Source organism: Bos mutus, chromosome 14 (assembly GCF_027580195.1).
Source record: "Bos mutus isolate GX-2022 chromosome 14, NWIPB_WYAK_1.1, whole genome shotgun sequence".
Taxonomy (NCBI): Eukaryota; Metazoa; Chordata; class Mammalia; order Artiodactyla; family Bovidae; genus Bos; species Bos mutus.
The window spans coordinates 30,459,055-30,473,258 of record NC_091630.1 but is presented as its reverse complement, the minus strand read 5'-3'; the positions used below and the strand labels follow the sequence as shown (position 1 = coordinate 30,473,258).

At 37.0% G+C, this 14,204-nt stretch overlaps 1 protein-coding gene across 3 annotated transcripts in view; it reads left to right on the top strand.

The window, feature by feature from the left end:
• CSMD3 (CUB and Sushi multiple domains 3) overlaps positions 1–14,204 on the top strand; it is a 1,469,470-nt gene that overhangs the window by 821,222 nt on the left and 634,044 nt on the right. For all 3 annotated transcript variants that reach the window (XM_070382828.1, XM_005887888.2, XM_005887887.2), the window contains one exon: positions 1,895–2,007. In XM_070382828.1, coding sequence (XP_070238929.1) covers positions 1,895–2,007 — 113 coding nt within the window. The remainder of the gene's footprint in view (positions 1–1,894; positions 2,008–14,204) is intronic.

Here is a 14,204-nt window from a genome sequence, read left to right as displayed (position 1 = left end):
TTAAGTCTTTGTATTTTTGACAGACTTTTCCCCTCAAGGTTATATTTACTCATTTCTCTCCTCCTTTGTATGATTATTGCTTCAGTTCAAACATGAGACCGAAGCATTATTGATGACAGTGGAATCATTAAGTAATTTCTCTTTTTAGGGTTATAAAAGTGAATATTACTGAATGAGTTTATTAATGCATAGATTCAGTGATGCCATATCAAATTAGCAGCATATTATTTAAAATAAAATTGTTTCCAGTAAAACATACTTGACATGGCTAGCCTGACATCAGTATTGCAAAGGGTTATATTATGCTCTTTGTGATTTATTGTTTTGCACAGTACTTAAATATTTTTCACAGTGCTTCTTTAGAACGAAGTTCTGTGAAACTTGAAAGGTTAACATGAAGTACATTACTGGTGTGAAAACAGCAACAAGTTAAAGATTTTTATAGATTCTTTTTTTCTTTCAGTTTAAAAGAAATATAAGATTTTCAGTATTTAAAATTTAGTACCTTGCCTCAGGGATTTGAAAGATATAACCTAGTTTCAGTTCAGTTCAGTTCAGTGCAGTCGCTCAGTTGTGTCCAACTCTTCACAACCCCATGAATCGCAGCACGCCAGGCCGCCCTGTCTATCACCAACTCCCGGAGTTCACTCAAACTCATGTCCATCAAGTCGGTGATGCCATCCAGCCATCTCATCCTCTGTCATCCCCTTTTCCTCCTGCCCCCAATCCCTCCCAGCATCAGAGTCTTTTCCAGTGAGTCAACTCTTCATATGAGGTGGCCAAAGTACTGGAGATTCAGCTTCAGCATCATTCCTTCCAAAGAACACTCAGGGCTGATCTCCTTTGGAATGGACTGGTTGGATCTCCTTGCAGTCCAAGGGACTCTCAAGAGTCTTCTCCAACACCATAGTTCAAAACCATCAATTCTCTGGCACTCAGCTTTCTTCACAGTCCAACTCTCACATCCGTACATGACCACTGGAAAAACCATAGCCTTGACTAGACGGACCTTTGTTGGCAAAGTAATGCCTCTGCTTTTCAATACGCTATCTAGGTTGGTCATAACTTTTCTCCCAAGGAGTGTCTTTTAATTTCCACCATCTGTAGTGATTTTGGAGCCCAGAAAAATAAAGTCTGACACTGTTTCCACTGTTTCCCCATCTATTTCCCATGAAATGATGGGACCAGATGCCATGATCTTCGTTTTCTGAATGTTGAGCTTTAAGCCAATTTTTTCACTCTCCTCTTTCACTTTCATCAGGAGGCTTTTTAGTTCCTCTTCACTTTCTGCCATAAGGGTGGTGTCATCTGCATATCTGAGGTTTTTGATATTTCTCCTGGCAATCTTGATTCCAGCTTGTGCTTCTTCCAGCCCAGCGTTTCTCATGAGGTACTCTGCATAGAAGTTAACTAAGGAGGGTGACAATATACAGCCTTGACGTACTCCTTTTCCTATTTGGAACCAATCTGTTGTTCCATGTCCAGTTCTAACTGTTGCTTCCTGACCTGCATATAGGTTTCTCAAGAGGCAGGTCAAGTGGTCTGGTATTCCCATCTCTTTCAGAATTTTCCACAGTTTATTGTGATCCACAGTCAAAGGCTTTGGCATAGTCAATAAAGCAGAAATATAACCTAGTTTAGCACATAAATAGTACTTGTTTATAGTAAACATTGATCACTAAATTATGTTATTTGTCTGTTCTGTCTTGTAAATTAATCTGACAGTTGTTTGTTTCTAGCTGAGAAAGTTGTGAGAAACTCATCTGTCTCATAATTTGCTTAGAGAGGTATTCAAATGATCTGTTCCATATAAAAAGAACAACTAGAAACTTTCCTGTCAGTGCAGTGGTATTTTAATAATCTGTTTCTCCTCTCTCTATCCACCTCTTTTTAGGCTGACTGGAAGCTTTGTGCCAGACCTGATAGTAAGCATGAGTAGCCAAATGTGGCTGCACCTTCAAACAGATGAAAGTGTCGGATCTGTTGGCTTCAAGGTTAACTACAAAGGTAATGATAAATTGTTACTGTGGGAAATATGTTACCTTAATAACACCAGAGAATACTTTTAAATTAAAGTTTAATTGCATCTATAAAAGTTTCCCAGCATACAAGCAAGAGTATATTTCAATGTAACACTTTACTTTTTAAATTAATTACAAATGTTGATTTCACCTTTCTTTAAGAAAAATTGTCTTTCCTTACAAATGAGATTATTTTACATACTTCATCTCTCCTTTAAGTCCGCTATACCACTATACAGTGCCTAGGCTTTAGTCACTCTGGACTCCTCAGCTTTCCAAAAATATGCAATGTGATTTTATAAACTTTATACAAATTGCCTGGCAAAAATCTACTAATTACTTAAACACATAGCAAAGGACTTAATTCTTTATTTTTATTTTGTAATGCATCTGTGGGGTATCTCCTCACCGCTGCCCCTTCTGACCTTGAACGTGGAATAGCTCCTCTAGGCTCTCCTGCGCCCGCGCAGCCACGACTCCTTGGAGGTGGGGTTGCTCCTCCCGGCCGCAGCCTCTGGCCTCGGGCGTGGGGTAGGTCCTCTCAGCTTCCGCCCGTGGCCTCCGACGTAGGGTAGCTCTTTTTGGCCGCCGCCACTAACCTCCGACACGGGGTAGTTCCTCTCGGCCGTTTCTGCGCCGTCACAGCCTGGCACTCTCGGCCGATGCCCCTTACTTTGAACGTGGGGTAACTCCTCTTGGCCGCCTCCCCTCGGGCATGGGGTCCTCCCGGCTTCTGTCCCTGACCTCCGACATGGGGTAGCTCCTCTCGGCCCCACTAAGTGTGCCGGTCTCAGCCGCCCGCTAATTGTTGCTAATATCTTCTGAGAGCAAAGAACAATCATTAAAAGATGCTTACTCCTTGGAAGAAAAGTTATGACCAACCTAGATAGCATATTGAAAAGCAGAGACATTACTTTGCCAACGAAGGTCCGTCTAGTCAAGGCTATGATTTTTCCAGTGGTCATGTATGGATGTGAGAGCTGGACTGTGAAGAAAGCTGAGCACCGAAGAATTGATGCTTTTGAACTGTGGTGTTGGAGAAGACTCTTGGGAGTCCCTTGGACTGCAAGGAGATCCAACCAGTCCATTCTGAAGGAGATCAGCCCTGGGATTTCTTTGGAAGGAATGATGCTAAAGCTGAAACTCCAGTACTTTGGCCACCTCATGCAAAGAGTTGACTCATTGGAAAAGACTCTGATGCTGGGAGGGATTGGGGGCAGGAGGAGAAGGGGACAACAGAGGATGAGATGGCTGGATGGCATCACTGACTCGATGGACGTGAGTCTGAGTGAACTCTGGGAGTTGGTGATGGACAGAGAGGCCTGGCGTGCTGCGATTCATGGGGTCGCAAAGAGTCGAACACGACTGAGTGACTGAACTGAACTGAATGCATCTGTGAATCTCTCAGATTATATGCATGGTATTAGTGTTCAGATTATTAACTTCTATATAAATTATGAACCGCAGATGTTTTAAATTGCAACTACTCATCCCAATATTGATAGTTCTGCAGATTAATGTTAAATTATATGTGTATAACACAATCTTTTGTTTCAGTTCCATTTATAAGAGATAGATGCAGACACTGAAATCACAAATATCTCTGACACATGATTAACCATTTTAAAGTCAAATAGAGACAATTGATGTGCAGGTATACACCCAATGTACATATCAAAAATGCAGTTTTGAAATTCTGGTGGAAAACATATGTATGTTATTAAGTTTAATTAAAATCTATGCTTTAAAAGATGAAAATGTAAAACAGAACATCAGAATATATAGCTACCTGAATTTATTTTTTTTATTTTAAAAAGTATTATTCTCTATTTTATCAGTTCAACAGTGGATTATAAAGTAGACAGAATTCTTTTACTTGCATAATAATAATTTTTAACCAGAGTTTAGTTTTTCAAAGATTGGCTTTTCATGCCTTTCTATCTGGACACAGGGAAATGAATGCATGGTGTTGTCAGGAAGAACAGGACACATGCATTCTGTGTTTTTAACTTGAGACTAAATTTGGTGCTACATTAATTTGAATAGTTCAGGAAATCTGTATAAATGTCAGTTTTAAAAAATAAAAAGGTTAGCCTGATTATAATTTTAAATATATTCTTACTCCATTTAAAATCCACATCTGTCCCCAGAAAATAAAACAAGTTACAAAGGTTAAAGTATGGTCAGCTTCTGTTGCAAGTATCTATGCCTTGATTGTTTTATTTTTTTTTGATTTTTCCCCTGTAAATTATATTCCTCTTTGTTGTATTATTTTCTTCACCCTATGAAAGTTAGCTGTTAGAAAGTCTAGAATCATTCAAGCTGTGTTAATCATTAATGACACTGTTTCAGTAAAGAATACAGTTTTTAAAGTTCACAAACAGTTTTGAGCAGCAGGAGAGTGCTATCGATATTTCAACAGTCTCCACTGCAGTTCAGGAGCTGGAAGTACATTGTGAAGTAGCACAATTAAGCATTATTTTTTTTGTTTTCTGCTCAGTTTTTAACAAAATTTGAAAATATATGTACTGCTTAAGGATCTGCTATGTGTCACCTATTGAATGAGCTGTTGAATATAGAAAGAACAACTAAAACTTATCTGGCAGTGCAGTGGTTAAGACGCTATGTTCCCGCTGCAGGTGGCAAGGGTTGATTCCCTAGTTGGGGAACTAAGATAAGATCCCTCCCACATGCCATGAGGTGATGCCAAAAAAAAAAAAAAAATAAATAAGAAAGAAAGAATAAAGAATAGCCAGATATTTTCTCTCTTAGCAAGAGCATAATATAGTGACAGAAAAAAAAATATATCCAACTATCCCTATGCTAACATCCACCAAGATGAGATATTTGAAACAAACCCAGACAATTCTTAACGAATAATGTCCTTACTCTTCTCCCACCCTTCAGCCTGGTCTCTTCCAGTCTAACATCCATACTGCTAATGGTGATCTCCCAGCAACAGAGAGGTTATCGATCATATTACCCTCCAGCTTAAAACGTTTCCAAACATTCCAGAACCTCCATAGTGCTTATCTTACAGATTTTTGTTTTCTCTCTACACTTAAGTTTTATAAAATGATCTTTGAACCCAGCAAGTTGTTTCATACTTCTCCTTACACTCAGTAAATTCTGTCTGGATCTATATTCAGTTCTAAACGCAACATCACATCACTCATCCTTTAAGACAAAGTTCAAATATTTTTCTGTGAAGCCTTCCTTAACTCCACACATTACAAAAGAACATCTTCCCTGTTTAGCCTCTCAGTCTTGTCCAACTCCTTTCAACTCCATGGACTTAGCCCACCAGGCTCCTCTGCCCATGGGAATTCTCCAGGTGAGAATACTGGAGTGGGTTGCCATGCCTTCCACAAAAATGCATCATGTTCATCTTTAAATTTCCATTAGCAAGCCCCTGCTATATCCTCATAGGTAATTAATGACTATTTGTTCAATAAAGCTGAACAAATGAGTTGACCCTAAATATGATAGGTAAGGTGCATCCTCAAAAGTTTAGTTTTTTTACTGTGAAAATCATGTTTTTACATCTCCCATAGTTTAAAACCTGAGCTCAAAGTTGAAGCAGGATTCATGTTGAGAAGTTTCAAATTTTGATGTGCATATAAGTTTAGCAACTTTGCCTACTAAAAATAATTTTCATAATTACCATGTTCTCAGTTAGGTAGTAGGTTGGTTCTAAATGGAACACTGCTTAAAAACAAAACAAAGCAAAACAAAAACTTTCTCTATTTGATCTAAAGACATCTTTTTTTTAAATTTTATTTTATTTTTAAACTTTACAATATTATATTAGTTTTGCCAAATATAGAAATGAATCTGCCACAGGTATACCTGTGTTCCCCATCCTGAACCCTCTTCCCTCCTCCCTCCCCATACCCTCCCTCTGGGTCGTCCCAGTGCACCAGCCCCAAGCATCCAGTATCGTGCATCGAACCTGGACTGGCAACTCGTTTCATACATGATATTATACATGTTTCAATGCCATTCTCCCAAATCTCCCCACCCTCTCCCTCTCCCACAGAATCCATAAGACTGATCTATACATCAGTGTCTCTTTTGCTGTCTCATACACAGGGTTATTGTTACCATCTTTCTAAATTCCATATATATGCGTTAGTATACTGTATTGGTGTTTTTCTTTTTTTTAATCACCTATAGATTTTTCATGAGATAACATTAAGGTAGATCTCCTATAAACTAAGCATGCATTTTCTTGTATATTTTGTCTTTGTAAGAGAGAACATAGCTATAAGACTACTTGGTCGTTTTTACTCAATGTTAAATATTTAGGAAATTTAATTTTTTTTTTCTGTGACTGTAAGCCTCTTCGTATCTTTTCCTGGATTAATGTTGGTCATTTATATCTTGTTAGAAATTTTTCTAGGATATAGATAATAGTTTTCAAAAATATTAACAGTTCATACATAGTTTATTAGAAAAAAACTTTTTCTAAAAAAATAAAGAATAGAAAAGATATATTATCCAAATATTTATCAGTTCAGTTCAGTTGCTCAGTCATGTCTGACTCCTTGAGACCCCATGTGGTGTAAACTAATTGTACAAAGAGTAAATTTTTCTCTCTTTGGCAGCATCTGCTTTTTTGCTTGCCCAGCAATCCTCCCACTTTCTTCTATCAGCTCAGCTATTTTAGGCTTTGATGACCCTTATCTCTACTAGTTCTGTATGGGTCTGTAGGCTTGGGCTGAACTAATCAGAATTCCTTTTGATACAGTTATCAGTCTAGGATCTGGGGCAATTGATATAGATTCCAGGTGGAAGAAAATCGCTTTTCCGAGATTATATACTCTTAAGGATCATTTAACTTGGTGCCTACTGATGTCCAACTTTCGTTACTAGAAGAACCAGTAGATTAAAAGAATGAAAAACAGTACTGTAGGAGAAAATAGAAACTTCTAACTGCCTGAAGGGAATACTAGACCTTGGCTATTTAATTGTATAAGGCTATAAACTTTTCCTTGTTTAAGCCATGATGAGTTCAGTTTATGTCACTAATTAAGTCCTAATTAACACATTTGTGATCTCTTTGTTTAATTCTTTCAAGATAGAAAAAAACAATATTTACATTACAGTTCAATGCTTGTAGAATCACATATATTTCTTTCTTTTTCTTTTCTGTATTTTCAAAAAAAATTAAGGTGGAAAAACACCTTACTTGGATCCCACGGAGAATGTATACGCATAGAAATGAACAGTTACAGTTGAGAAAGTAATATTTAATACATTCTTTGCTTTTATCAGGAAAGGAAACATGAAAATATTAGCGTTCTCTAATCGCCTTCTACTGACAGTGTACATTTGTAGTGAATAAAGGTCTTTGCTAGTATTAGGACATATGCCTTAATGCTATTATTTATGGATTAAGTTTTGGTTCCAGTTTTTTTTTTTTTTAATTCTCAAATCATATCATGAGATTTATTGAGATGTTTAGAAAGTAGCTTTAATTCCTTATCATTTTTTTTTTTTTTACTTCCGTGGTGGTCTAGTGGTTAGGACTCCATGCTTTTTTTTTTTTTTTTAATAAAGAGACACAGAGGTATAGAACAGTCTTTTGGAGTCTGTGGGACAGGGAGAGGGTGGGATGATTTGGGAGAATGACATTGAAACATGTATAATATCATATATGAAACGAATCACCAATCCAGGTTCGGTGCATGATCTGGATGCTTGGGGCTGGTATGCTGGGACGACCCAGAGGGATGGTATGGGGAGGGAGGACGGAAGGGGGTTCAGGATGGGGAACACATGTATACCTGTGGCAGATTCATGTTGATGTATGGCGAAACCAATACAATATTGTAAAGTAATTCCTTGGTTCTTATATGATTAATTACGGCACTGAGACATAATTAGTTATCACTGAAATCATGCTATAGAATAATGGAAAATATGTAAAAATTTTTGATTACTTTATCTGCCTTAATATTTATGTTATAGTTCAGAAATTGGCATATATATATATATATATATATATATATAGGCCTATAAAATATATATATATTCACTCTATCTCAAGTGAATTCAATTAAATTAGATCAAAGTCATCTAAAGAACATACTTAGATGATGATTGATAGTCTCTTAAAAATGCACTCTGGAAATAATGAAAATAATTATAATTGTATCAAAAATATTTTTAAAATTTTCTAGGAATTCAATTATTTTCATATACAAACATAATGTTAGCATGTTATGGAGATATATTTCAGTGTTTGTGGGATTAGATCGGAATCTAAGTTTGTTTGTGCAAATAACTGTTTTCCTCTAAGGTGTGCCATGTATATAGCTGATTCAGTATATGCTGAAAGGAAAGTGTCTCTGTCTTTAAAACAAGGAGCTTGGACTAAATATTTCCTTTGAATTCTAACACTCTTTTATTATATTTGATAAATTAAATGTTGATATGTTCATTGCATTGTCCAAGAATATTATACTCAATATTTATTCATTATAGTAAACTGATATACCTTCAATGGGACATTCTTTGTTTGAGTTCTCAGGAAAATTTCTGTCTTAGAAATTTTTTCTATCTGGTGGTGGCCTATTAACACAGAACTAGTGAGCCCCCTTGGGTTTTTTCGTTATTGTGTCTTTTGAGATATTTCTTCTCTTCATATAATTTTCATTTTCTTTATTGAAATATTGCCTGTAAAAGTGTTTCCCTTCCTTGGGAAAATTGCTAAATAGCGTGTAGTATTTTGTGGGGGATTGTTATGATAACATTTCAGTCCACGCTCAGAATAAAGAGGGCTTTTTAGCATGATTCATGAAAACTTATAATAAAATTTATTATTTTTATTGTTACCTTTTATTAGCTTAAAGGACTTATTTTATTTTACATTCAGTACATCAAGTTTCTTTAGAAAACTACTGTTCCTAAAATATTCAGTTTGACTTTGTCACAGTCTGCAGTGAGCGTTAACCTTTTTGTATCTATAGCACCAGAATGAGAATGAGTAGCAGTAGAGTATTAAAAATCACGTCTTTTAAAATAACTGTTGACTTACCACTATGTACCAGGCATGGTGAAGGACAGGGTACATAGCAAAAAGTAAGATACTTAGTCACTGCTTTCAGACTAAAGGAATGAAGACTGACACTTTAAAAATAGTGGTAAACATTAAAAAGTGATGAAAATGAAAAAGGCAATGTGCTTTTGGGAGACTATCCAAAGGCATCTAATGCAAACCTCAAGAAAAGCTTTCTTCAGGAGATAAACATGGACTGAGATATGAAGCTGAGTAAGAGTTACTGAGGCTAGAAGCTGGACAGCAAGACGAGTGTGTTTAGATGACAAGTTCATTTGAGTACTTGATAGAATTCCTGGGTGTATGGCCAAAATGGAGAGAGAGAAAGCTGTGGTGTGAGAGGTGGAAAGAGTGAGTCATACTTTGTTGCAAAACATACTGTGAAACTGAATCTGTGAGACTGAAAGATGTTCATTTTTTCCCATGGAAGAAAAATATCATTCCACCCACTCCCAGGTAGATGGCTTTTGCAACTTTCCCCTGAGGACAGGGACTAGTATTTAGTTAAGTAATGGAATTATAGAACTTTGGAGCTGGAATAGACTTGTGAGGTAGTTGAATCAATTATAATTATTGCATCTAATATGAGAAAATTGAGTACCATATAAAGATCAATTTTTTCTCACAGTCACTATTGGTACTGCCTTAGCCCAAAGTGGAATGATAAGCTGTTGCTTCTGTGAGTGAAGTGAAAGTTGCTCAGTCATGTCTGACTCTTTGTGACCCCATGGGCTATACAGTTCATGGAATTCTGCAGGCCAGAATATAGGAGTGGGTAGCTTTTCCCTTCTCCAGGGCATCTTCCTAACCCAGGGGTTGAACCCATATTGCAGGCAGATTCCTTACCAGATGAGCCACAAGGGAAGCCCAAGAATACTGGAGTGGGTAGCCTATCCCTTCTCCAGAAGATCTTCCCCATCAAACCAAGATCTCCTTGATTGCAGGCAGATTCTTTACCAACTGAGCAGATTCTTTACCAGCTGCACTATATTGCTTCACACTTTGTATTTCTCCATATATCCAAGATATGTGTGTGTGTGTGTGTGTGTATGTATATAGTTCTTCAGTTACTCAGTCGTGCCTGACTTTTGTGACCCCATAGACTGCAACAAGCCAGGCTTCCTTATCCTTCACCATCTCCCAGCACTTGTTCAAACTCATGTCCATTGAGTCAGTGATGCCATCCAAACATCTCATCCTCTGTTGTCCCCATCTTCTCCTGCCTTCAGTCTTTCCCAGCATCAGGGTCTTTTCTAATGAGTTAGCTCTTAGCATCAAGGGGACAATGTACTGGAACTTCAGCTTCAGCATCAGTCCTTCCAGTGACTATTCAGGACTGATTTCCTTTAGGATTGACTAGTTGGATCTCCTTTCAGTTCAAGGGATTCTCAAGAGTCTTCTCCAACACCACAGTTCAAAAGCATCAGTTCCTCAGCCCTTGGCTTTCTTTATGCTCCAACTCTCACATCCATATATGACTACTGGAAAAAACATAGCTTTGACTAGATGGACCTTTGTTGGCAAAGTAATGTCTCTGCTTTTAATATGCTGTTTTGGTTTGTCATAGCTTTTCTTCCAAGGAGCAAGTGTCTTTTAATTTCATGGCTGCAGTCACCATCTGCAGTGATTTTGGAGTCCAAGAAAAGAAAGTCTGTCACTGTTTCCATTGTTTCCCCATCTATTTGCCATGAAGTGATGGGACCAGAGGCCATGATCTCCATTTTTTTAATGTTGAGTTTTAAGCCAGCTTTTTCACTTTCCTCTTTCACTTTCATCAAGTGGCTCTTTTGTTCCTCTTCACTTTCTGCCATAAAGGTGGTGCCTGTCGTCTGCATATTTGAAGTTACTGATATATCTCCCTGCCCATCTTGAGTCCAGCTGTGCTTCACCCAGCCCAGCATTTCACATGATGTACTCTGCATGTAAATTAAATCATCAGGGTGACTATATACAACCTTGATGTTCTACTTTCCCAATTTGGAACCAGTCTGTTGTTCTATGTCTATTCTAACTGTTGCTTCTTGACCTGAATACAGGTTTTGTGGGAGGCAGATAAGGTGGTTTAACATTCCCATGTCTTTAAGATTTTTCCACAGTTTCCTGTGATCCAGACAATCAAAGGCTTTAGTGTAGTCAATGAAGAAAAAGTAGATATTTTTCTGGAATTCTCTTGCTTTTTCTGTGATCCAGTGGATGTTGGCAATTTGATCTCTTGCTCCTCTGGCTTTTTAAAATCTAGCTTGAACATCCAGGAGTTCTTGGTTCATGTACTGTTGAAACTTAGTTGTAGAATTTTGAGCATTACTTTCCTAGCGTGTGAAATGAGTCCGATTGTGTGGTAGTTTGAACATTCGTTGGCACTGCCTTTCTTTGGGATTGGAATGAAAACTGACCTTTTCCAGTCCTGTGGCCACTGCTGAGTTTTCCAAATTTGCTGGCATATTGAGTGCAGCACTTTCACAGCATCATCTTTAGGATTTGAAATTACTCAGCTAGAGTTCCATCACCTCCACTAACTTTGTTTGTAGTGGTGCTTCCTAAGGCCCACTTGACTTCAAGCTCTGGGGTGTCTGGCTGTAGGTGAGTGATCACATCATTGTGGTTATCTGGGTCTTTAAGATCTTTTTTGTGTAGTTCTTCTATGTATTCTTGCCACCTTTTCTTAATATCTTCTGCTTTTGTTAGGTCCATACTGTTTCTGTCCTTTATTGTGACCATCTTTTCATGAAATCTTCCCTTGGTATCTCTAATTTTCTTGAAGAGATCTCTAAGTTTTTTCCTTTCTATTGTTTTCCTCTATTTCTTTTGCACTGTTCATATACATATATATATATATATATATATATATATATATATATGTGTGTGTGTGTGTGTATATGTATGTGTGTATATATATATATATATATATATATATATATATATGTAGTTGACTGATTGACAAACTCTTGTAGGCTGTACAAAGCCTCTGTCAGATAATCTATAGTCATCAAGATTTCTAATCAAAGTAATGTGTTTTTTTCCCTCAATGCCAGTAATAGTTTATTTTTATACATATTGTTCTGTGGTTATATCCACCTTAACTAGGGAATATATTTCAAATCAAAGAGAAGTATCAATGGAAGTAAAAGAATTATTGAAGACTAAAATGTTTTTCCTTATCTGTTATAAGAAGAAAGTAAAATGTGAGATATGTTTGGTATTTATATTTTCAGAATGTGATCATTAATGGCAGAGGAGAACAAAGTTACTCATATTATTAAGTAAGATCCCAATGCTCTATATGCTTATCTCAAGTGAGAAAGAAATCTTGATAGTTCTAATTCAGAGTTTTGGAATAGTGCCAATCTGACAATGTGCAAAGAGGTACCTGTTTATTTAAATAAATTATTATCTGAATGTAATGCTATGTTATTTCTTGAACATAGTGGTAATCTTAACCATTCTCAAACTCATTAGCTCAAACAACAGTTATTTATTTTCACAAGTCTGTGCTAAGCATAGGCTGATGGTGGGCTGATCTAGGATGAATTTGAATTCATGCATCCTTCATTCTTCTGACACCAGTGCCCTAGACAATGACATAGGATAAAAGTGCAACCATACAGACATGTTTAAATATCTTCTTGCTTCTTGTCTGCTGAAAGTCATTGGCCAAGTCAAGTCAATTTGCAGGACCAGAATTAAAGGTAGGACAATGGATTCTGTCCAAAAAGGTGGGAAAAGAGAGTAAATGTTTTTAAATAATCTAGTTTGCAAAAAGAATTCTAATATTAATAAAAAGCATTGATTGAATCATTGCTGAAAGTTTTGAATGTCTATCTTAATCTATCAAAGTGTATATACATATATAAGCACATATATATACACACACAGACCCACACATAGACATATATTTTCCTGTTTGATCACTAAGTTGTGTTAGACTTTTACAACCCCATGAACTGCAGCATACCAGGCCTCCCTGTCCTCTATTGTCTCCTTGAGTTTGCTCAAGTTCATGTCCATTCAGTTGGTAATGCTTTCTAACCATCTCATCCTCTACCACCGTCTTCTTTTGCCTTCAGTATTTCTGACCATCAGATTCTTTTCCAGTGAGTTGGCTCTTTGCATCAGGTGTCCAGAGTACTGGAGCTTCCACTTTAGCATCAGTCCTTCCAATGAATATTCAGGGTTGAGTTCCTTTAGGATTGACTGGTTTGATCCCCTTGCTGTCTAAGGGACTCTCAAGAGTCTACTCTTGTGTGTATATATGTATGTATGTTTGCATGTTTATTCATATATGTATGTGTGGGTATATATATATATATACACACACACATGTATCTATACATATACAAACACATGTGTATTATACCTGTACTTTTGTCTGTACCTAGCCACCACCAACCAGGCCACTAACAAGTAGTACAGAGGTAACAGAGCCTACTGCTAGCATTGTCCCCAGGTAGCTCCTCAGAAGGAAGCTCAGCATAACAACAAAACAGGAAGACAATCCTGGGAAAGTTAGGAATATATATATGTATACATACATACATGGATACAGGGTTGACTCCTGTGGACAACATGGGTCTTGAACAGTACCAACCCATTATTCAAGGATTATTTTTTCAGTAATAAATACTACAATGCTACACAGTCTGTGGTAGGTGGAATCCACAGATATGAAGCTGCAGATCCAGAGGAACTATGTATATGGAGTAACTATCTATACAAAATGCCAGCCAAAAGTTACACTCAGATTTTTATACTGCATGGAGGGTGAGTGCCCCTACCTCTCACATTATTAAGTGTCAACTATATAGCTTTTAACCTCAAGAAGAAGGAGGTTTAATGTGGAATAAAATCACAATGGTTGTTGCAGTGGTCTTAACAAGATGATACGGAACTGGACCAGAATGTAACTTCTGAAATGAAAAGGATGAAGTGGGAATTCGAGGTAAGAGTTCTCTCTGAAAAAGAAAATAAGAAAACACCCCTTTAGTGATAGTAGGTAAAAGAAGATACAGCTAGAAAATATATAAAGAGATGGAGGTACTCACAGCAATCAAAAACCTGGAAAATATTTTTCGCAAGAAAATATATATCAATGCTATTGTGGATATTCCTTATTTTAAACATGA